The sequence below is a fragment of the Chanos chanos genome, chromosome 3 (assembly GCF_902362185.1).
Source record: "Chanos chanos chromosome 3, fChaCha1.1, whole genome shotgun sequence".
Classification (NCBI taxonomy): domain Eukaryota; kingdom Metazoa; phylum Chordata; class Actinopteri; order Gonorynchiformes; family Chanidae; genus Chanos; species Chanos chanos.
In genome coordinates, this window is record NC_044497.1 from 34,378,067 (window position 1) to 34,401,499 (window position 23,433).

General features: G+C 40.0%; 1 protein-coding gene across 1 annotated transcript in view; it reads right to left on the reverse strand.

The window, feature by feature from the left end:
* Positions 1-316: 316 nt before the first annotated feature.
* The window catches only part of nup210 (nucleoporin 210), a 31,506-nt gene continuing 8,389 nt past the window's right edge, over positions 317-23,433 (reverse strand). The window contains exons 2-41 of the mRNA XM_030767780.1: positions 23,198-23,299; positions 22,282-22,418; positions 21,442-21,573; positions 20,568-20,664; positions 20,130-20,280; positions 19,591-19,723; positions 19,187-19,345; positions 18,827-18,895; positions 18,439-18,545; positions 17,770-17,910; positions 17,500-17,637; positions 17,166-17,321; positions 16,712-16,910; positions 16,161-16,306; positions 15,473-15,691; positions 14,896-15,069; positions 13,847-14,039; positions 12,949-13,055; positions 11,676-11,780; positions 11,197-11,298; positions 10,822-10,950; positions 10,090-10,217; positions 9,702-9,837; positions 9,280-9,342; positions 8,588-8,767; positions 8,397-8,477; positions 7,897-8,028; positions 7,539-7,697; positions 7,090-7,181; positions 6,754-6,928; positions 6,114-6,289; positions 4,672-4,892; positions 4,344-4,480; positions 3,242-3,356; positions 2,788-2,934; positions 1,933-2,183; positions 1,521-1,725; positions 876-992; positions 698-775; positions 317-420 (exon numbers count right to left, since the gene is read on the reverse strand). Of these exons, the coding sequence (XP_030623640.1) occupies positions 317-420; positions 698-775; positions 876-992; positions 1,521-1,725; positions 1,933-2,183; positions 2,788-2,934; positions 3,242-3,356; positions 4,344-4,480; positions 4,672-4,892; positions 6,114-6,289; positions 6,754-6,928; positions 7,090-7,181; positions 7,539-7,697; positions 7,897-8,028; positions 8,397-8,477; positions 8,588-8,767; positions 9,280-9,342; positions 9,702-9,837; positions 10,090-10,217; positions 10,822-10,950; positions 11,197-11,298; positions 11,676-11,780; positions 12,949-13,055; positions 13,847-14,039; positions 14,896-15,069; positions 15,473-15,691; positions 16,161-16,306; positions 16,712-16,910; positions 17,166-17,321; positions 17,500-17,637; positions 17,770-17,910; positions 18,439-18,545; positions 18,827-18,895; positions 19,187-19,345; positions 19,591-19,723; positions 20,130-20,280; positions 20,568-20,664; positions 21,442-21,573; positions 22,282-22,418; positions 23,198-23,299 (5,593 nt within the window). The remainder of the gene's footprint in view (positions 421-697; positions 776-875; positions 993-1,520; positions 1,726-1,932; positions 2,184-2,787; positions 2,935-3,241; positions 3,357-4,343; positions 4,481-4,671; positions 4,893-6,113; positions 6,290-6,753; positions 6,929-7,089; positions 7,182-7,538; positions 7,698-7,896; positions 8,029-8,396; positions 8,478-8,587; positions 8,768-9,279; positions 9,343-9,701; positions 9,838-10,089; positions 10,218-10,821; positions 10,951-11,196; positions 11,299-11,675; positions 11,781-12,948; positions 13,056-13,846; positions 14,040-14,895; positions 15,070-15,472; positions 15,692-16,160; positions 16,307-16,711; positions 16,911-17,165; positions 17,322-17,499; positions 17,638-17,769; positions 17,911-18,438; positions 18,546-18,826; positions 18,896-19,186; positions 19,346-19,590; positions 19,724-20,129; positions 20,281-20,567; positions 20,665-21,441; positions 21,574-22,281; positions 22,419-23,197; positions 23,300-23,433) is intronic.

Below are 23,433 nucleotides of genomic sequence, written 5' to 3' on the forward strand. Positions count from 1 at the left end.
GTACTTAAAAAATTATAATATTTCGAAAAAAGACAAGGGCTGGAGTGCATTCCTGAAAAATCTTTGTGCATATTCTATGCATTACACAAGCATCACACAAACAAAACACAGAAAAATAGCCCTTAAACACATAGCTCAGTATCATAGTGCAATATGTTAGTTATAATCACACACACTCAAATAATGATTCAAGAAAAGCACTCATAACCAGCAATAAGCCAATGCTAAGACACTTGTCATGACTAGAGAAAGGCACATCCGTTAAAGGGTCACATGTCTGGTTGAAGATTGTGCCCAGGTGCTCTGTCCAGGCACGTCACTTGCTGTACGTAGGAGATGAGAACAAAGGTCGTTTTGGACTGCCTGTTACATTAGAGGCCCCAGAGTTCCATCGGGGACCGGAAGCTGGAGAAGGAAAACCTGTTACACACACACACACACACAATTATCCACAACATACATGATACAAAGCAAAATTAAAGCATGAACTTAAAGAAATACTTCGAGCCTTGCAGTAACAGAGATATGCAAAAGTGCGCTTGAACAGCAGGGGCTTGAAGGTTCACAAACCAAACATCACTTTTCAAAATAAGGGCTGACCAAAAAAGATACTGCAGCATATCCACAGTCAGTGGATATTTAAAGCAATTTGGATTCAACTGGTCAGTTATGACTGATGCTCCCTCAGTCTACCTACCATTTGAAGGGGGTGGAGTCAGCGGAATAAAGGCGGGATGAGTAGCCTGATCTCGTGGAGTGAAAAGGCTGTGGCAGACTTCAGAAAGAGAAAACATTGTCATAATTAGTTTGGCTTTGGACCACAGAGTGTCTCTTACTTTATCTAGCTATGTGAGTGTTAGAGCAGTAGGACTCACCAATGACAATAACAGCAGTGCCTGCCAGGAGAGCAAAGAGAGTGAAGAACATCACCTGGTAGGAGTCAATGAACTGTTGCACAATGTTGCTTCCTTCAGTCCCAGTAGATGTGCTTGCTGTGGGGGAACAAAGATTAGGTTTTGAACTTTGAACATTATCATTTCTCTCAGGTCAGGGGAATTATTAGCTGTCCAGTGGGGGAGAAGGGGGAGGTGTGAGTCTTCAATACTACTTTTACAGTCTGCCTCTTATCTTTTTCTTTTTAACACAGTTTCTACTATTCCCCAACTTTAACAGAGTGTGTAATTTTATTATCCCCACCATGGAAATACAGCCTAGCTCAATTACCATAATCCATTTCAAGGGATTAAGAGGAACTGGCCTGGTCAGCACATAGAACAAATAATCAATCAAACAGCCAATCACAGACTGGAATTTTTTCCTAAATCAGCACTCAACCACAAGCTAAAGGCTAATTGCTCAGCACAGTGGCACTGTATTGACAGTGTCATGTGTGACCTCTAACATCTTTCCAGTTCATCCGACAGAATGATCTACAAATGACATTTTCATTGTTTTAACACGTGTCAGTTTTCCTGTCTTGGTTGCTGGAATATCTTAACGTGAATGAGCGGGACACAAACCGTGCAAAGGATCTCTGCTGTCCGCGACCTGTATGAATGTGACGGGAATGCGGAGGAGCTGCTCTGTGGATGAGCTCTTTATGGAGATGGAGGCTGACGTTGCCCCCTGTGGGTTAATCACTGTAACTGTGTATCTGATGAAACTTGGATAACTTTGGGAGACCTCCTTCTCTTGGACGACGACACTGGGAGAGCTTGACGTCACCTAAGAGGAAAGCAACATGTCGGAAAGTGCCTTTAGACAAGTCCTGGCCAGCATTACTCAAAAACAGAATTTGTTGAAGTGAAATTTTTTTTTAAAAAGTTGATGGTTTGATTCCAAGCAATACGTCATTTCAGATCCACACGGCTGTTCTATAAAGAGTGGTGTATTCTGTTATGAGTACTACATATGATTAAATGAAATTCTCACTTCAAGCTGTTGGAGTGCTGCTGATGCTCCATACACTGTGAGATCAGTGGAAGTACGCTGGTTGCTAAGGATGATGTCACTCTGATCGGCGTAGAAACCAGGGTTCACAGGTAACTGGGCAGTGATCTGCTGCCCTGAGAAATGACTGCCCTCTACTGCCGCCTTCACCAGTAGGTTAGTCATGGACATACTCAGGGCTTTAATCTGCTGGCTTGTCACTGGCTGGAGAACCAGAGAGCAAGTGTAGAAGCCTGAAAAGAATTTAGGGGTGGAAGATGAGTGCGATGGGGTACATAGCATTAATCATCTATTTTGTCATGAGAATTCTGTTAATACATCAGTTTTGTGGTCCATTTTTAACTATCAGGCCATTTCAGGACACAGAATATAGTTGTAGCAGTTATTCTGAGTCATTAAGGCCAGCCGTGGCAGAGCCCTGTCCACAGTGCCAATGCTGTGCCTAAGCTGAGAAACACTGCTTTCACTCAGTGCATTTAGGATTCCAATAGGCTGCAGCTGACTGTTTAAACTCTTCTGTGATTGGCCGGTTAGATAAGCCACTGCAGCACAGAAACACAATTAGCTCTCAGCACTATCAGAGGGAGAACCCAAATCAGCGTTTTGAAATACTGTGGCCACTTGATATGAGCCCGAATCAAGTCATTAAAAAAGCATTTTCAAACACTAACTTCAATCTTTCTTTTTTTCACCACCCTCTTATTTGGTTGTTTGAACTTAAACAGCCCTTCTGCTTAATAAGAGAGCTTTCTGTAACAGTGAAGAGTAATGGGAGTTCTGGAGTATTTTCAGTTAGGCTTTAATAAAAAAAAATGTAAAAAAAGCTTGCTTTCTAACCTGTGATTGTGTCAAAGGCAGTGTGCGTTTGGTAGACATCATGAGCGGGGAATTCGATGGAATCGCTGGTGAACTGGAGGTGGCAGCTGATACTGGTCTGCGGGTGCAGCTGAGCGATGCTTTCTGTCTGCGCAGGTGAACATGTTCCTGTAGGGAGTACAGTCATCCTCTTTAACCACACAGCATCACTTCTGACACACACCTTCTTCTTTTACCAAACTGTCAAAGCCCCCACCCCCTTTTTTACCACTGAAATAACTGTAACTGAATCTACATAAGTCAATACCATTTCAGAATTTCAAACCCTTTTAGACACACACCATTTGAGCATTTAAAGACAAACATTAAACATTACAGTAAAACAGGTCTACTTAAATAATATAATAATATATACCAACTCAGGTCTATTCAGCACTGACTACGGGAGGGCGGTGAAGAGATTACTGCCCTGTACCTATGAGATTGGTGCCTCTGTCTCTGGTAGTCACCAGTACTCTAGTCTCTCTCTCATTCTTTACCGCAGCAGAGGGAACCATGACTGCTGTCCTGGTAGCACTGTCCACAACAACCTATACAGAGAGGAGAGAGGGAGAAAGATGTTCCTCTAACTGCTCCATTCTTTTGATTAGGTCATTGCACAGAGGAATGTGTCTATTTTAGTAAGACAGCAGAGAGTGCAACTAACTCTTCTAAAACATCAGCTGAATTTAACATGCTGTTAAACTACAGTTTTGTTTGAATATCATGTGAATACATGAAATTTGTATATATATTGAAAAACTCTGTGTTACAAGCTTTGCAAAACTAGGTGTTTCCATTACATATTTTGGAATTCACTTTTGCAATTATACTGACTGCAAGTGTTGAATTAAAGGGGATTGGCTAGGAATTGGGATAAAACACATTGTTCCACACATCACATCATCTGAAAGTCATGATTTCAGTATAAAATGCCTTCACATTTACAGTGGCAGAGCTGGCAAGAAAATGCAGTTTCTTGGATAAAACCTGACATTCTTGGTGAGCTCAATTTCAAAGCATAAAGTGAAGCTAATTAATCCTATCAATGCACTGTTTCTCTGACAGATCTACAGCCAGCTATGGGATGGCTGTTGTAGGGATTAGTTTGTACTGATGCTGTGATAAGACACAGCTACTGAGACTACTACTCATGGCTACTCAGTCTGCATTAGATATCACACTCATATCTTCTACTACAGTATTTCTCTTACACCAAGCACTGAACAGCATCATACTCTGTGTGTTGTAGTGTTGTTTTTAAATCATAAAGTGTAACTAAATTTTACTGCCTTGTGTTTTTTGCTCACTGCATGGAGGAGTTTGCATAGAAATGTGATCCTAAATGAGCCCTCCTCAGACAGGCTTACCAAAGAGTCACCAATATTGCAAAGCAATGCCTAACATTTTATACTGCCATTACCAGCACTGCTGACTGTAATCTTTATACAGACATTGAAATCTGATCTTGAATTTCTCATAGTTAGACTCCTGAGATAGCTGTTGGTGGCAGAGGTGCCGGAGAGCGCGGGGCTTACCTCTCTGTACGTGCGCAGCTGTCCAGGTATCTCATAGTACACAGTGACAGTACCCATGTCTCTGGCCACTCCCACACCTGTCTTTGGGTCAACCTCTAGAACACCATTGGCTGAGGAGCTCCATGTGCCACTAAGGCCTACAGAGAAGAGTAAAAAAGAAAGGCAGAAATGGAAAACAGGAGAAGAGATCCCGTAATACACAATTGTAGACTCCAGTCAGATGTTCGGGTGCTCTATCATTTTTACTCTACAGTACTATCATATGACCAAGACTACTCATCTCCTAGGCCTCTAATCAGATACAGTGTTACTGTGGTGACCTTCTTACCTTCCTGACTGATGAGCTGTGTGGCAAAGCAGACAACATCACCAACTACTAGGCTGCGAGCCTCCTCTGGGTAAATGGCATGTTGGACAGGAAGAGCGAGGTAATCGACCAGGCCGGCCTGTTCCGAGTCCCACACAGCCAGCAGAGTCAAGCCCACATTCACCGTCCTCACTGTCAGAGAACTGTTACTGGAGTCTTTCCCCACCTGAACCAGGTCATCTCTGCACAGAAAGCCAGAGAAAAGGAGGTAGAGACAGGGTGATGAGAGGAGAGTGGCGTATGAAAATACAAAGGGGGGATTGTGAGGAAGGGTGTAACAATAGAGAGAAAGAGAATTAACTGAATACACCAAGACAGCCTGTCATTCCTGAAGAATAAGACAGACTGAATGGAAGAAAAAATGTTACAGCAAACATTTTTCATGCTGAAACAGTTTGTGAATGCCAGTAAAAACACACACACACACACACACACAGACACACACGCGCACCTTAAAATCTGTTGGGCAGAATGGGAATACTTCACCCAAAAATCACCATTACACATTATGCCAAATGTACAACAAAAAAGTAAGAGAGGCATTTCTGAAAAAATTTAGCATGACTTTTCAGAGGTTCTCTAATCTCTGTGGCAGAATCTAGACTGACAGACATGTTCTTCATTTCCCAAAGGCCTACCAGCACCTGCCAAGCCATCAATGCAGCCAACATGTCATTCCCTGAACCTGACCAACATCACTTTGACCCAGACTACTCTCCCAGGAGTCTCCACAGTCAAGCCTCCTGTCTGCACTCATATCCACCATTCAATTCCTCCTATTTGTCCACATTATTTTTCCAATTGGCTGTCAGAGGCTTCACAGTGAAGTGACAGAATCCATTCATGGAGAGGCAGACTGAGAGAGCCCCACAGTGCCAGTGCAGCAATGCCTCAGTGTCTCCCCTCTCTCTCTCTCTCATTAACTCTGTTCAGTCAGCCGGAAAAAAAGCTTAAATTGGAATGAAGAAGAAGAGGAGGAGGATGGCCAGCCCTGTTTGATATTATTACGGAGTGTTGCTTGCAGGAAAGCACCCAATGTCCCATGTTCATTTTGCATTAGGATGTTTTGACAGCAGTAACTGCACAAACAAGAGAAAGTGAAATAAACATGCACTAGGATGCTCGGACGCTTTATATCAGGGCAGGGAGATGGTGTCAAGTTGAAGCGACTGCTGACCCGTAACAGGACTGAAATTACTGCATGTAAATACTGTACTCACAGCTAGTATGAGCTACCCAGAAAGTGACCTGAAACTTTTTTAGGAAAAAAAAAATCCAGCAATTACCTTCCTGTCTACAATATTAAAAAACATATCGACCATAATTGCAAATCTCCAACATGAGGTGGGGGAGGAGGTGAAGTATCGAAGGAGGAGGTGGTTCAGGTTTATGAGTGCTGCTACCTGTTAGTGGAGAAGGTGATATGTGAGTTGTGGCTGTGGAGGACTTCTCCAGTGCTGTCGTGGAGATGGACAGTGAAGGTGAGAACAGTTCCCAGTGGGATGGCATTCAGAGGCTCTCTGCTATCAGTGTGCAGAACAGGGCTCGTACTGAGATGAAGGTAAGACACAGTCACCACCTGCCAAACCAAAAGTACACATTATATTCAGTTCCAAACAACTTTGGGTAAAATGCCTGCTATGCGTACACACACATACACACACACACACACACACACACACACACACACACACACACACGTACAAACCGCACAAACTGTGGTCAACACACAATATCACTGTAATGTCAATCACACAAATGTTAACTAGCTCAAAAAATTTGAGGACATACATAACCCTGGAAAAAAAATAAGGTAACAAAATTCATAATCTTCAAAGAACAATGGAATCTGTGAAACTACTGACACTCACTGTAAAATTTGTTGTGTTTGAGTTTTTACTTTATTTCTTATTTCTTTTCCCAAATTATTCACAATGCTATTACAAAACTTTGCTTCTTCCTAAAATTCATGGAGACAAATCCATTTTTTTTTCTCCAACCTGCGTCTTCATAGACTACTGAAAAGTCAGAGGTGAGTGTTACCTTAACAGCCACAGTTATGGTTTGATTGACACCAAAGCCTTCCTGTGAGGTGATTCGGAGGGAGGCGTGGCCTGTGAGGGAGCCAGATGATAAGTGGCCCTTACTGTCCACCTGGATGAGGGAAGGCTTATCTGGGCAATCCAGAACATGGTATGACAGAGAGCCAACACCATCCCTTTACGTGAAAAAAAGAGAGACAATTACACAGGATAACTGGTGATCAGAGAAATAAACAGAACGCCGAGGTTTTGTGTGACGGTGACTGGGACACTTCATACTTCATAAATGTGTCTCTAGGCGTAATGTACCGGGTCTTAAGCTTCCCCAGGGCTTTACCTGTTTGTCTGCAGTTTCAGTACAGAATTTGGAGACATCAAAATCTCTTCTGCTTGAACTTCCGGTTTGAGTAGTTGGAGCTTCTCATACACCTACATTTAACAGTATTTAAAGAGTACCATCATCTTCTGACATCTTTTCAGTAAGTGATTCAACAGAGGAGCATTGCAGTAGATAAAGGCTATTTTCACCCCGATGTAATGGCATAACAAAGTATTTTTCTACAAGTTTATTGCAGATTTCTTTGTAAATCAATGTTATCTCGAAAAGCCTTTAAAATCTTCCACCCTTCTGCTAAGGTAGTTGGTCCCCACACCTCATTTTAACCATTATTCTGATTAATGGAATTCCTGTCCTCGTCAAAGTACAGTCTTGACAAGTTGACAGTGGAAGAGAAGTTTTGGGCTTTGTCTTTGTTAACCTCATAGACAGATAAGTTGAATGACTACCTGGATCTGGATCTCATCAGAGAGTGTCAGGCTGTTGCCCTGCAGGTGTCCAGCATGAGGGTCGATGGCTTTGACCACTACTTTCAGTCCTGTGCGACCCTTGGTTCTCCCAAACACACTCATGGCAAAGTTATGTTCAGCTGACAGCTGCACAGAGGCCTACAGGGCAGAGATGCAGAAAGATAAAGTGTGTGCGACAGAGAGAACCAACCTTTTGCGTTCCATTGTCCAAATGTCACAGCTTTTAACAAATACTGCTTCAATAGAACATCACTACATTCTGACAGTACCGCAGTTACTCTGATAATTCTGATTTTTGGCAGGTAATTAATGATTTGTATTCCAAGCTTAAACTCACCTCAGAGTGTCGTGATTGGACATCCAAGATGTCTCTCTTGGTTACGGACCAATGGAAAGTAAGTCCAGGTTGGGCATTACCAAATGAAAAAGGAGTCTCACTGCTGGTCAGTCCCATTACATGCACAGGCATCTAATGCAGGAGGCAGAACAGAGTGCCATCAGAAAAACACTAATGAAGAGACACAACACATTGCAGCACTGAGTTAATATGTGGCTATTTCTCTTATTACAGTGCATCTATGATTCTTCTTTCTCATTCTAATTTGCACTGAAAATTTGCTAATCACTTAAACATGATTATAGTGGCTGAGTTACAGTTTCTGCTTATAAAGGCAGAACAATGAGTATTTACAGCCTTTCAGATTGTACTTACACACCATTTGCTCAAATATGTTAATTTACAGTAGCCCCATAGCAGTTCCATTTAGGTTCATTATCTGTTCATATATTATGTAAGACTGAACAGTGCTTAAGGTTGAGGGTAATTTATATTATTACCAGTGTACCAGTCTTCATTCTTGTGATGGGAGCTCGAATTCGGACAGCCTTCAACTGCACAACTTCCACATCGACTTGATCCTATGCATACAAATCATGGGTTGCAACATTTTTTTGTTTTTAAAAAAACTTTACCAAAAAAAAAAAAAAATCGCTACTTAGAAAAAGGCCTACAAATGTTCAGACCTTACCTGCGAAACCACAACAAGTTTCCCAGTTTCAGCATCTACAGCCTGCACCAGTCCAGTTACGGTCACATTTCCCACAGCCATGCCCCTGACATGACCCATGCTGTTGACTGAAGCTATCTCACTATTGGTCAGAGAGAAGAGGATGTTGGACTGGGGCTGGGGTCCTCCCTCAGATGTGATCTAAAATCGCAGAGGGAGAAAATACATTTAAATGATATTAAACATTAATGAGAAAACACATTTAACCAACAGGAAACAACATTTAAAATTATTTAGGCAGCGGATTCAGTTAGTCAACTGAGGTGTCTGTTATTCGGTCAAAAACTTTGTCTAAAACAGTTGCTGGATATTAAAAAGAAAGAAAAATTGACTGAGATAACATTGCTTATTTGGGAAAAGAGAGCTAGCAACACTGCACAATGACAAAGTTACGTTCTCTTAGTCATGGTTTACTACCAATTTAAGTGACTCAGTCTCTCTGCAAAAATTCCAGATAAATTTGGTAATTTTCTCATTTCAAGAGGAGATAAATCTTATCTTTCACCTTTAAAGCAACAATTCAGGGGCAGCGTGCAGCTGTCTGAATGAATAATTACTGATTCACAGCTACGAGGCTCTCCAAGGCCAAGATTAATCCCATAATGCACCAATCCGCCAAAAACAGAGCCTGTTGTAGCAAAAGAAATCATTACCTGCATCATGGCTCCAATAATGAGAGTTACTTTCCTGGGGATCAGTCTGAAAGGTGGAAACACCTTGAAGAACAAAGTAATAATAAGTACAAAAATCTCACATCTTTCAATTTTGACCCCTTTACAACTGTTCAAACGTAATGGCTGGTTAAATTACGAAGCAGTCTAAATATGCTGTGCTCCCAGTTTGTATGAAGCTTCTTTAACAATTCTATTTTCATATAATCTGCTGCATAACAATAAAACAACAATGGAGAGACAAACTCAAACTGCGCTTATCTATGAAGAAACAAACATCGTTAACAAATGTAAGAAACGATCGTTAACTATAACTAATTATACATCTCTATGCAGAAAACTACATTTTCAATGTAAAGTCACCATCACTAAAGCAGGCTGTGGAAAGTTATGGGTGGTCTTACTTCGATTTGCTGTGGTGCAGAGGAAATCTTTCTCCCATTTTTGTCTGTCACAACGGCGGAGACACTAGTTTGACCAATCACCAGGCCTTTGACCAGGAATGTAGCCGTGTCTACATCCGTGGGCTCAGACACAGATCTAATGAATCAAAGAATAAAATGGAGTTACAATCCACAAAAAGGCTTCCCCCCCCCCCCCACTGTAAAAGGCATGCAACCATATAGCTAGCAGAAAATGTATTTGTGGATTTTTTTTCAGCCTATACAGAGGAAAAAACAGATTATTACTCTAATATACAGGGTATTAAGAAAAGGGTGTACCAATTTCTATTATAAAATATCATACGGCAATGACATCAAAATAATTTGCGACGCTGGAAGGATTACTCACTGTAGAGAAATGATTGAGGAAGCTGGGGTGAGTTTTAGGTTCATGTACGGGAAATATTTGGCGAGGAAGGGCTTCTTGTTGTCATCCAGAACACGAACGTATGCTTTCACCGTCTTTCCTATCTCAACCTGCAGTATCGTCAGATCACATTGCCATCAAAACCTGATGTGAGTTTGACACTGCCATCACACAAAGGATTCCTCACAGTAATAATACATAACTATATGATGCTTTGTGACATATCCTTTGGGTTCTGAAGAATATCAGCCTATCCTGACATGCCAAAAAAGAGAGCACTGTCAAAATGGTTTGGCAAATGACAAGGATGAATTGAACACGAAAATTCAAAATCACTGCATCATCACATTACTTGTTAATAAAATTTGTTGCTAGTTTGGACACACAAAGAGTTTCAAACCTTACATAAATTAATTGGTCTTTATTAATCTAACAGTCTTTACAGTACATGTAGATTTAATGGAAATGTTGATATGATTAGACCCTGAAAACAGGCTGGATAGCAAGATCCATATAAATAAACCAGAATTACAGTTTGAACTGAGCCAAAGGTCATCCCACGTGACACCTCTCTGATTCAGATTCTTTAATGTTTCTCTTTTTTTTTTGAGGCTCATTTAAACGTGGAATAAGAGAAAGAGAGAGAAGAACATGAATGCTAGTCTGTCTCTAGTCTGTCCTGCTGTCACTGCTCTGATCAGGCTGCAAACTGACCTTGTCAACGACTCGCACAGAAACCTCCAGAATGTCTGAGACAAGGACTGCAGCTGTGGCAGGGGCTGGGAAGGTTAAGCAGAGGTCATGAACCATGACTACCAGAGCGCCTGGCTTTCGGGGTAGCACCTGTAGTATTTTTCAGACAACAGAGAGTTAGAAATGACAAAGTTGATTGATTGTGTACGTCTGTGTCAGACTTCAGTGTGTGCAAGTCACAATTCTCTAACTTTTTCTTCTTTGAACAGTATAACTTCTTTTTTAAACATCTCAGCACAGTTCTTTCTGAGGGTCTAGTCAGAAGACCATTATCCAGGAATTTTTGCTGACCTGTGTTAAAACAACATTAAACCTAAGGGTTGATCTGAAACTTACCTCAGCAGTTCCTTGAGAGTCTTGTAACACAACATCCACAATTCCTCCAACACTAGTGTTGACAAAAAAATACCCAGAGCCGTCTTTGAAAGTGAGAGCCGCCTGCAAGACAAACATAGCAAATGTTGACCCACATTACATTATACATTACGCATCCATCAACATGAACAATGTATGTACTTATTCAGTGGTAGCTATGTTTACTGCAAATAAATATGTTCAATAGTGCAGGTGTACTGCACCACTAAACTAAATACACAAATATTGTTTTTAAGCCCAGTTAATCTAATAGGAATGGTAGGAGCTCTCTAAAGCAGGAGAGAGATTAACTGAGCAGAGTTAAATAATAAAAAGCTAAAATAAACTAGAAGCACTGCGTACTGAAGAGGAAATCTATCATCAGTCACATGGAAGTGCAGGTAGGAGGGACACACACACTGCTTAGAGCAGTGTGTGTTATTCCGAGAGGTGACACTTACCCGTACATCTGGATGGTTATAAATGGTGACAGACTCTGGACTCACTCGCACATCTTCCACCAGCAGCAGGTCCAGTGTGGCTGACACAGGGGTCAAAGGTTCAAACTGCCATGGAGACCAAGGTCAGATGAGATCAGAGAGAGTTTGATTGACCATGTGCCATCTCTCAGATTCTGCCTTTGCTTACAACAGAATCATCATCTTCTAAACTCTAATTCACACACGCTTATTTACAAACTGGGTACATGGGGAAAAACAAAAGGTGGCATCCATGAGGACCACTTTATTCTCTGTGGCAGCATGATAAAAGAGAAAAGGGACAGGAAGCCAGTTCAGGGTATAGGAGTTAAAGGAGAGATTACAGGATGACCTCTCTCACACTGACTGTCAGCCCTATCAATTAAGCATATGTATGATGTGCAATGCACTACTACATTAGTGTAAGGGAGATAGTGAATGAGAGCCATGTGACAGGTATAAGCACTTTTTAAAAACAATGGGTTGAAGAAAATTTTGTTTTGATGATCAAGGGGATTTGGGTGAAGTGGAGATTACATGGTGTGCACAGTTACAGTCTTAATGCATCAATGGCTGTGTAAATTTTAATAAGTCTATTTCTACAGCAGGGAATCACACCAATGATGTCTTTTTATGTGTGCCGAGGGTATTCCACTAAACTGGACAGAACAAGCCAGAAAGCATTCTGAGTCTGAAAATGTGATGCAACCATAGTAACAGCTGCACTGGCTTTAGTTGTTTTTTGATATTTCTGAGTACCTTTTGCGGACGCATTTCCAGATGCAAATGTTTTGTTGTTGGTAAATGTTGCCATGGCAACAGCTAAGAGTTTTAACAGTATCGCTAGCTGTCGTGACAACCAGTAAGCTGTTGTTATGGCAGTGAGAGTTTGTGGTTAGAGTCAAGTCACTCTGAAACTTCCTGTGACACTGAAGAGGAAATGAAAGTGAACTGATGTACATTGTAAAAGGAGTGCCTTGTCACGGAGGCCATCTAATATGGTACCCTCGCCTGTTCCTCTGGAAAAACAGAACAATGCAACACCTAGCTCAATACCCAACATCCTATTCCCAGGTCTGAAGACACCATAGGTATCAGCATCTTGTATCAGCTATGTTTTACACTGATTAGCTTCGAGTAGTTTTGTCAAAGTCATGTATAATACCTCCCCTTTCTGAATCTCCAAAATGGCTGAGGGAAAAACAATCTGGATCAGTTTTGCCGTGAGGAGAAAAAAGAAACCTGTCTGTCATACCTGTTTGGACACTTTTGCTGCCTCTAGGTGAGATGCCTGGTAACCCACAGCTGTCACTGTTATACTAGCAAGGCCCGACTGAAGATGGACAAGTACTGCCTGTCGACCTACAAACAAGATTATGAAATCAGTAAACACAAAACTATGTGTTTTCTCTAAGCCTGTCAGTCAAGTGAAGAACGCGCTGCATTAACCATTTCTTGCACTAACCACAGTTAATCATAGTTAATCATAGTCTGTTAAAATTCAGTAGAATACATTAGACTGTCAGTATCTGGATGGATTGTGTGCTTTCATTAAAAGGGGAAAAAAAGAAAAAAAACAGAAATAAGTACATAGAAATAAACAACATGAGCTTTTTGTCTACTGGTCTCTCAGGAACTTTAAATGGTACTTTAAAATTCATGTAGTGATTAAATTTGTCCAATTATATAACTAAATAGTCCAAGAAGGCGGTGGTATTTTTTTTTTAAAATGAAATAATCCATTTGGTAGCATGGCTTTCTCCTCAGCTGTGGTTATTTAACAGGGGTCCACTCTAAGACAATCTAGTTATGGGAGGCTGCAAGTATTTACTTGTGTTACAAAGATTGTTATATAGTAATTTGCTGGAAGGCAAAGTTAACTTTCCAGACTGTTTAGTCACATGAAACAGATTACAGACAGGTCTATAAAGAGGTACACCAATCACCAAAGTGTAGTTAAACAATTTTAAATAGTGACATGTATTTGAATGAAACTGACCAATTCTATTGCCTTGAAACTATGGAATCTTTACACAAAAAGAAGATTTTTGGAAAAAAAACCCTTTGAATTACATATCTATACAAAAGTTCACTTTTATGTCATGCACTTCACAGACAAACCTTAACACTAAAGAACTGTGTGTTGTGATTACCATGAAGCTTTTTCTGTTTGTTGTTGTCCTCTTGTGAGAAGAGTTCCATAGGCATGGCAGGTTCAATGCTGGCCAAAGACACTTTGGATGACTCCCAGACTATGCTCAGGGAACTGAAGTTGTCAAATTTCCTGCCTTGCTGATCGAATGCTGCCAGATCCAGGTCTGGATTACGATAATTAGAAACTGGAACCTACAGGGAGGGAGATTAGAGACACGTTTGGTCATCTGTTCACTGTGTGTGTTACACAGTAGAGCCAGGTCAACTAAGGTGATAACTTTAGTGAATAAGGTTAAACTATGAAAGAATGACAAGTGACATATACACTACACAATCAGATCTTTTTACTAAAGCCTAGGCTGACTAGGATTGAAATGACTCCAGTACTAAACTGCATTTTCAGTGGCAAAAATTAGCCTGGGACTAATCTAAACATGTTCAAGGAAATCTAGAGGGGGGATAAGTTCCTGCATACATTCAGCTAAATACTGCACATGTATGTACGTAAACAACGGACATACATAAAACACAATGACTAAAAAACAAATCTTCAAATATGGACACATGCAATTTGTATATATATATATGTGTGTGTGTGTGTATATATATTTATACATATATATATATATATATATATATATATATATATACACACACACACAAAATATCTTTTCAGTTATTTTAACTACCGCAAACAAAGCGACAGATCAGTGGCTCTCAGATCTAGACGTAGCACCCACTGGCCTGTGGCTTTTGTGGCAATTTCACACTAAATGGCGTCAGCTAAACATAACTGCTTGGTCATATCACAGTGTTATGGTCAGGAAAGAGACATGCTCAGAGTTGCATAAGAAACTGGCCCAGATTCGAACTGCCTAGCACTTCCTTTTCTAAGAATGTTTTTGGCTGAAATCATTCTTTCTGTGAAAAGAAATTGTCACATGAAGAGTTCAACGGCAACTTGATTAAATGGATCTTTTAAGTAGGACAAAAACCAGCAGGACAGAGAGTTCTAGTAACTAAAGGCACAGATGGCTCTTTCTCTCACCACTTGTTTGTTCTGCTGTAGCAGCGGACAGGACAGGTCAAGCTGAGGGTTGGTGTAGACTGGCATAAGAGTCAAACGTGATGGAGGAGCACAGATAAACTTCACCACTGCTGGCTCAACTGCAGGGAACGGGTTTGTCACTGTGGGCAGGTTACCCACCGTCACCGCCAACACCTGGGCAAAATTAGGACATAACAAAAAAAGGACTTCCATTATTCACCCCAAAAACATAATGCACTTTATTAGGCAATATGGAAGCGGGCGCTTTAACTGCAGTCAGTGTCACAGCTAGTCTAAACTGCTGGGAACAATGATCAATTAATGCTACTTGTTGCAGTGTGCACTCTAAAACATTTACTTACTAACTATACTAACAGTCCACTAATATGCAGTCTAACAACAAAATTATCATGAGCAATTAATGCCATATTTACACTATTTTTATGTGGAAAACAACAATGATCTGTTCATTAAAGTCATTGCATGTTTTGCAACAATGAAATGCTATTTAAAGCACTTCTATTGTACCCTACTCATATAACTTGTTTTCATAAGTAGTCACATGACTGCCCCTCACCTGTTCCCCCAGGGCACGACAGGTGGTTCTGATGAGGTGTTTGAAGTAGCTGCGGGAAGCAGGGCCATACAACTCCATGGTAACGCTCCCTGGGTCCTCAGCTGTGAGGTTCCTGAAGAACTTGGAAGGTTCTAGAACCCATGGCTTTGGACCTCCCTCAAACAGCATGTCCTTAGAGGAGCCCAAAGTTACCACAGCAACAGATAGGGGGTCCACTGCCTGTCAAAGAGCAAAGGAAAAGCAACATACAGTACAAAAATATTAGCCCATCTTATATTATCTATTTTGGGGTGAATCACTGATGTAGTCCATACTAACAAAACACCAGTCCACGGCTGTCATATAAATGTATGTCTTTACCCTCTGATTAGTCAGTAGACAGAAAAGCCAGCAAACAACTTTTCACAAAACCTAACAAAAAGTATGAAAAGTGTGTCTGTGAAAAACACACAAGTAATGACATATCTTCTAAGAGCCTAATCTCAAAAGAGAGGAGAAGCAGATGGTCATGGCTGTGCTATTATTATATTTTGTGCTTAAACAGAGTAACTAAATTAGGACTGACCAGTTAATGCCAAAGGTGACAAACAGTCTTACTAATGCAACAGCAAAACTTTGTTTAAGCACATGTACTGCAGCACTAAACTTTTAGAAGATGTAAAGTAGAATGTAATAGAAACTGACTCACTTTGAGAGGTGGGTATGCAGCGATGGTGATTTTAGCATTCAGATGAACGTTGCCATGAGTGTAACTGACCAACAGGTTTGTGTACCCTGGGCTCACAGCCTTAACTCTGACCCCACTGCAGTGGTCCTGACCGGGGGGCAGTCTCCCTGAGCACACACACAAAAAATAATCACAAACCAACACACTAACAAACACAAGATATTTTGCGTCAGGGTTGTCCTGAGTAGTTGCTTGTGAAAGTACGAGACAAAAAACATTTAAAGCTGATTTGTAGCATCATTACAGTAAAATGGAATTCAGTAAAATGATGGATTTAACTGTTCATCTCCAGTGAACATACAAAAATCTCCTTCTCTTGAATATTTGCACCTCAATTCACCGAAAAACTGATTTCAGTTCACTTATGTGCACAATCCCTGATGTTTTTAATATCATGCCATGATCCACGCTGGACAAAGCATCCAGACAGGGAGTCAGCACGCATCTCTGTACATCAGCTGAACGTTTCACTCTTGATTTGACAGAGCTCGGTAATGATGAGAAACTCTTACCCTCCAGCAGCTCAAAGATACCCTGGGTCTCAATCTCCACCTGCAGCTGGAAATTTGAGCAGTCACTGAGCACCACTCTCTCTCCATCTTCTCCATCCAGCAGTCCAAAAATCCTCAGTGGTAGCTCCAGCACCAGGTCCACCCTGGCCTCCACCACACAGGGGATGAAGTCCATTCCTACAGGCTCTATTACATGTACCTGTAAGAGGTGAGAAAAAAGGCATGACAGTTGCTTTTCATTTAGAGGGTGTCTTAAAAGATTTGGAAAATGATAAAAACAACAATGCAAGCCATTTTTTTTTTAAATGTATATATACTTGAACAAAGCCATGCTTTCACAAAATAAAAAATCTCATAACCAATAAGTGTAATTAACACTTTCTGTTTCAAATGATGTGTGTTGACTTTCTCCTTAACACTACTGTGTGGGTTGTGATTGAACTGTCAATACTACCTTCATCTCTCCATAGTGTAGCGGGTTCCTAAGGTCATGTGCATAGATCACACTGAAGCCAATGTCTCTGACTGTGGTCATCCGTCCTTTCACTGTCACCGTGGCAACGGCTGTATTTGACGAAGTCCATGTGAAGTTTCCACTACCTCCAGTTGCCTAAAAATTAAAACAAGATGGAGTAGTTACACCTTGCACTAGTAAGTGAACCACAAAAATGTCAAACATATGAGACAGGGCGCGAAACTTTTATGACAATCATCACCAAAATAACTGCAAAAAAAATTAAAATTGACTTCATTAAATTTAATGTCACAAAACTTCAAAAGATTCACACATTTATGGTGTACTGGTATGCTCCCTCTCTTGGTTGCCATGGAAATGTCAGGTTGGAGGGAGTGAGGACAATGGGGTTATAAATTTCAACATCCTGTTCGTTCCGCACTGGGACACGAAGAGTATGGACTGTTCCCTCCTGGAATGACAGGGACAAAAAAAAAGACAGTTTTAAATTAAAATGAAGAAGTGAGTAAAACTAAAGAGCAGCTTGACCTAAACATATACCACAGCTTTTGAAAGTTGATATTACAGCATCTCAGACACCTACCGGGTCAACCACAGACTGAAGTGCACCATGAACGACAGTCTGACCATTTTTCAAAGTTTTGACACGATGGTATGACCCATTCAAAGAAGATTCCAGAACCTCAAAGTACTCCTTAGGAAAGGTGACGTCTATCCGTATGTTCTATAAACATGCAAAAACAAGTGATATATACCCCACATCAGTCTGTAACCACAAAGTAAAACAGGGCAATGCATAAGGTATGTTCTTTAAATGCATCTACACATTTACAGAGATGAACAATAATACAAAGATTGCCCTTAGTATTACGGGTGAATCTGTTTAACAATCGAGATCAAATACTTCTGAAAAAGAACACATATTTACCTTATCAAAAAGATCAAATGTGATCAAAAAAGTTTGTTTAGATATCCTATGAGACTCCATTCATTATGCACTACAGGCAAATACACACTACTTTACACTGTATACACGAAGAGCTAAAAATATGACAATTCCCAGCTTCATTCCTGACTTAAAACAGTTCTCTTTTAATCAGCTTTAGTTTGGAGATGCCCTTTAAGTGTAAGGAAAAAAAACAGGGATAGGAGACCTAATTCATATTCAAGCAAAGCACTGCTTGGCATTAAAATGAATTAACTTCAAACCCTGAGCACTCATTGCATCATTAAAATCCTTCCTGCAACTTACGTCGGACAGATAAATCCTGTTACTGGTCTTATCGAAGACTTCAATGAAGATCTCATATGTTCTTCCTGTCTCAATCACCCAGCGGTTTCCAGGCAGAATCTTAAATCCTAAGAAAACATCCAATAAACAAACACTTCTCATGAATATAAATCATTTGATTTGAAACTGGAGGTGAATTTCATTTTCAAAAATGTATTTATACTACTTCTTTCTGTGATACAGCAATGTGTACTGTGCACTGTAGGGATCAACCATGGGTTTAGCATCGATTCAACATTTTACATTCTATATTTATCTTGAAACGATGCTTAGAGGTTTATGTTAGAATGAGTTATGCTCCATATTGGAAAAATAATATTAGAAGAGAATAGGAGGAAGAAAGACAAACCCAGGTATCCAGGCTCCACCACATGCAGAGTGCCGTTGGGGAGGCGAGAGGCCCCCTGCATGTCGAGACCTGAGCATCAGTAATTAAGGGAGAAGAACCGAGCACTGGAGTGTGAACAATTACTACATACTACATGGTTCTAAATAGCAACGTTCATTTCCATCCCTTGAATTCCACCCATTTTTAAATGTTCATTTAAACATTTGAACAGTGCCATGATAACCATCATTAAAGTTCTACAAGAACATGTTTTTATCAAGGTCTTAAACCCTGTTATTTCCACACTTGATCAAACGATAACACACTTATCGATTGATCTGGGAGTGATCTCTGAACTGGTTCCTCGGATCAGAAGGATACTTTTGTGCTCCAGCACTATGTTAGTGTGGCCGTGTTGAAGGGCCAACACTGTTGAAGTATCCTGGTTTAAGTTAGCCACAGGCAAGTTAGGGTCTCCACCAGGAGCCAAAACGCTGTTCTTCAGGTGCAGCTCGTATTGGTCACACGGCATGGACAACTCTGAAACGCAGAGATATCAATAGCAATTAACTCAAATCCTGGACACTGAAGACTTCAGCATTTGGGTCCTCCACCACATTCCTGGTGAAACCTCAGGGATTTTCTAGTTAATAAATTCAATCTAACCCTTTCAGCAAGCTGGACCGCACCTGAGCTGGTTCTAATTCTGATAACCTTTCACGTTGGACTAATCTAATCACACAGGGTGTGTCTTTTATTTGAGAAAGTGACAGGTATAAATATACCTGTAATTTTTCCTTGGCGAATCTTCTGGACTTTGTATTTGATTGTTGTACCAGCAAGGAGGTAAATATCATATGCAGGGCTAAGGAGAATATTCTCAAGAATCAACAGTCTCACTTCTGCTGCTTCGACATCCTGGAAAGCACAGACAGGCAGGTTCATCAGGTTTCACACAACACACTCCTATCTAATCATTTATGTATAAGTTTACTTAACTGAACTAACGTGCATTTAATTTATATCTCTACTTAGAAAACACATTCTGCATGCCTAAGACATGAAATCACAGTTAAAATGGAACAACACAGCCAACACGTCTGTATTCAGCACTGTACTACAGTCTTAGGTGATACAGCTACAGCTTATTACAGTTCAAACTCAAAGATGGGAGTCTGGGTAGTCCATAAGGCATTGCTGGAAAAGCAAATGAGTAGACACCTGTTGTCTTAGGGACAACAGTCTGAAACTCTACTGCTCATTCACAGAAACAAAAAATGCCTGCGATATGGTAAAACAAAACAAAAAAACAAATGCTTTATACCTTGTAGAGAGATTCCTGTATTTTGGCTTTCAGTTTTGCATGACCAGTTTTGATTCCGGACACCAAGATGATATCCCCTTGTTTTCCTACTCTCTCCATCTCAGAGATATGAGCAGGAGGAGTGTATGTTGACTCAGAAAATTTAAGCACCCTGAAAAAACAGTATTCAATATACGCCTATATCACCAGCAGTGCTTTATGAAATAATCAAAAAGTACGATAACTGTGAGTTTTCATTGACAGTTACATTACACAACAATCTTCACTATTTTTAAAATCACTGCAAAATCAAAAGATGAGATTATTTGTTTACGTGAAAATATCATATGTATAATGTGATAGATCTATGTCTAGCAGAATACTCATGGAATTAACATTAAAACCAAAAACATAATGCAAAACGTTTGCATCTAGCTGCCCAATTAGCAATAATCTTACCTTAGTGAACTGTAAGACTCTGAAAAACTGGCCATTTCTGTATCTTTCACTATTGTCCAGTCAAACACTAGACCGGCGAGAGTACTGAACGTGTTTCCTGCGAGGTCAGGAAGGACAAAAAAAAAAAGATAGTAAATCGGCTCATATAGCAAGCTGAACTCAATCTTCTCATTGTAGATTATAAAACCAAAGCCTTAGGCTAAGAATACAAATTAAACAATGTTTGTGTCAAAAAGTCAAAGACAAAGCCACTGAGTCATCCCTCTGGTAAATGATCTTTATGTTTTCACAGCTGCCCTCTCTGACCTACTCTATAGGCTCCGAACACTTGAAGTTCAGTCACAGGCAATAATGTACCTGTGAGTACCAACTGAGTCATCTCTAAGCATAAAAATGCTATACTCATGTGCAAGATTTATAACTTGATACAATCAGAAAGACATGCATTCAGAAGTTACCAATATACGCCAACACATGCACATAAGACATACTGGTTTGGCTAGTCTTTCATGTATGGGGTGACTGGTCATAAGACACTAAAATAATAACTGCAATAAGTCAGTCTACAACTGTTTCAGGTTTTATAGTGTAAGAAAAACACAACATTCAAGGCAAATAGTCTGTCATCAATGATGAACATTTTTTAGCTAAATGCACACAAACAGCCCAAGCCTATTAGATCAGTCAAACAAGATGCATGTAATATAATCTAACAGTCCTGAGTGAAAAAGAACTAGCTGACTGAGAAATTATTGGTTTCAGTTATACATTACTTCTAGAACTAGAAGTACAAGACTACTTAAAAATACATTCTCTACTGAAATTAATATTAATGCAATTAATAATTTGACTCAGTTGGAGACAGACCACTCACCCTCAGAGTCCAGGGCGTGGATCATCAGCTCCAGAGGGGAGTCCTCCAAATGAAGTTCTCGTGTTGTAGAGACGATCTGAATCTCGTTAATCATGTCAACAATGGCATCACATCGCAACACCTGACCAGTCACTGAAAATCAAATATAAATAAATTATTAAAATCATTGGGGGGATATAGTGCACGTGCATAGGTTCAGTACATTTTACACTTGGACTGAACTGAAAAGGGAGTGGTCCATGGTATCAATAAACTCAATTTAGGAAGTTTATGAATGTTGTGGAACTGCTGGAAGGAGACCAGACTGACATTAGTGACGCGAAAGATAAGACCAGCTATCTCAGCCATGCAAGCTAACTGAAGTGAAATCTGAGTGCAATACACTAGCCCCTTTCAAGTCAGAAAAGTTGACAGATCAACTTTCCTGGAATTTCAACTCAGCTCACATCCATACATGACATTGTTCTGTAAAAATGGCAGAACATTTATGGATAAAGCTGCATGTATGAAAGGGGTTCATTACCAATAATATATATGTAACTCTGTTAAAAAATATTAAGACAAATCACATTATTCCATTTTAATACTTATACTTATTTCACTTAAATTGCATCACTGCATATCAATCATAGCATGAGAAAGAATTGCCTTAGATCTCATACAGCAGTAGAGAGACATATAGGAGAGTTTCAGACAACAATAAAAGGAAGCGCAGCTCAGGGTTCAAAGCAGAACAACTGTGGGTGACACTAGTTATGTAGTATCTCAGGAGTGCATAAATAAATATATATGTATATACACACACACACACACACACACATATATGCAAAAGAAACTCACCAATATCCTGAGCCAGTATAATACTGGTGAGTCTGGACGGCTGGACAGACCGTGCATGCAGCACAGCCCTCTGGGAACACTGACGTTCATCCATGTCTACAGCCTCTATGCTGGCAACCTCAGGACGGTTAGATGACCTAAGTGAAGGATCAGTTCAATGTAAATTGAAGATAAAGAATAGGAAAAAATATACAAGCTTGATCTACAATATCAGTTTGACTGTGGACAACCAAATTTTGGCCATTTCAAAGCCCAGTGGATAAAGATTTAGTGAACCAATAGTTCAAAGTACTGTGTATTTGGGCTACCAAATCATAGATATGGAACAATCTGGGCATTTTTTTTTTACTGTGGTGCAGATGGCAATAAGAGGAAACTGTTTTTGATCTATTCCCGTACAGAATATTAAACACAATTATGTTTTCACATTGTACATGTTTAATGAGGGTTGTGTAACAGTAAGAGGTTACAACTTGGACACACAAAGCACATTTCAAATCCATTTAAACGTCACACATAGGTTATAGGTTTCATTATCTTTTTGTTAATGTTCTAAAAGAGCGCATATACTTCATTTTCTGAACAATATTCTGTCATGACTCGTGAATGAAGATGAGAGCCATACACCATAGTCCATTAACCATATACATGAGGGATGACTGCACAGGAAGTAAGATAAAACTTGGCGGTACATGAAGCTCCAAAAAGATATGTGGTTATCATTGTGGAGCTTGGTGAAAACATAATGATTTTTCTTCTCTCAGTCATTTTTTTCATTCAGCTCTCTTGAAACGACAGTCGACCCGCCAGTTACATTCACTGTAACGAAGGCAAATGTCCCCACATGACCTTTACACACTGTAAGCACATGTCTAAAATGAAATATCATGTTTTGAATATTTTAACTTATACTTACCATCGATAACACCCTTCAGTTGCCTCCAGTGTAAAATTAATCCTGGTACTCCTTGCTACAGGCAATAAAACTTTAGGTATATTCAGTTTAGCGGCACTTATGCTATGAACATAACACAATATCCATACGAGGAGAATGGCTGATTTTGACCGAAAGAAAATACTGGCCATTTTTCACACTTCGTCACAGATTTTGAGGTATAATAATGCTGCTAAAACGCAGTTGAAAATAAGAAA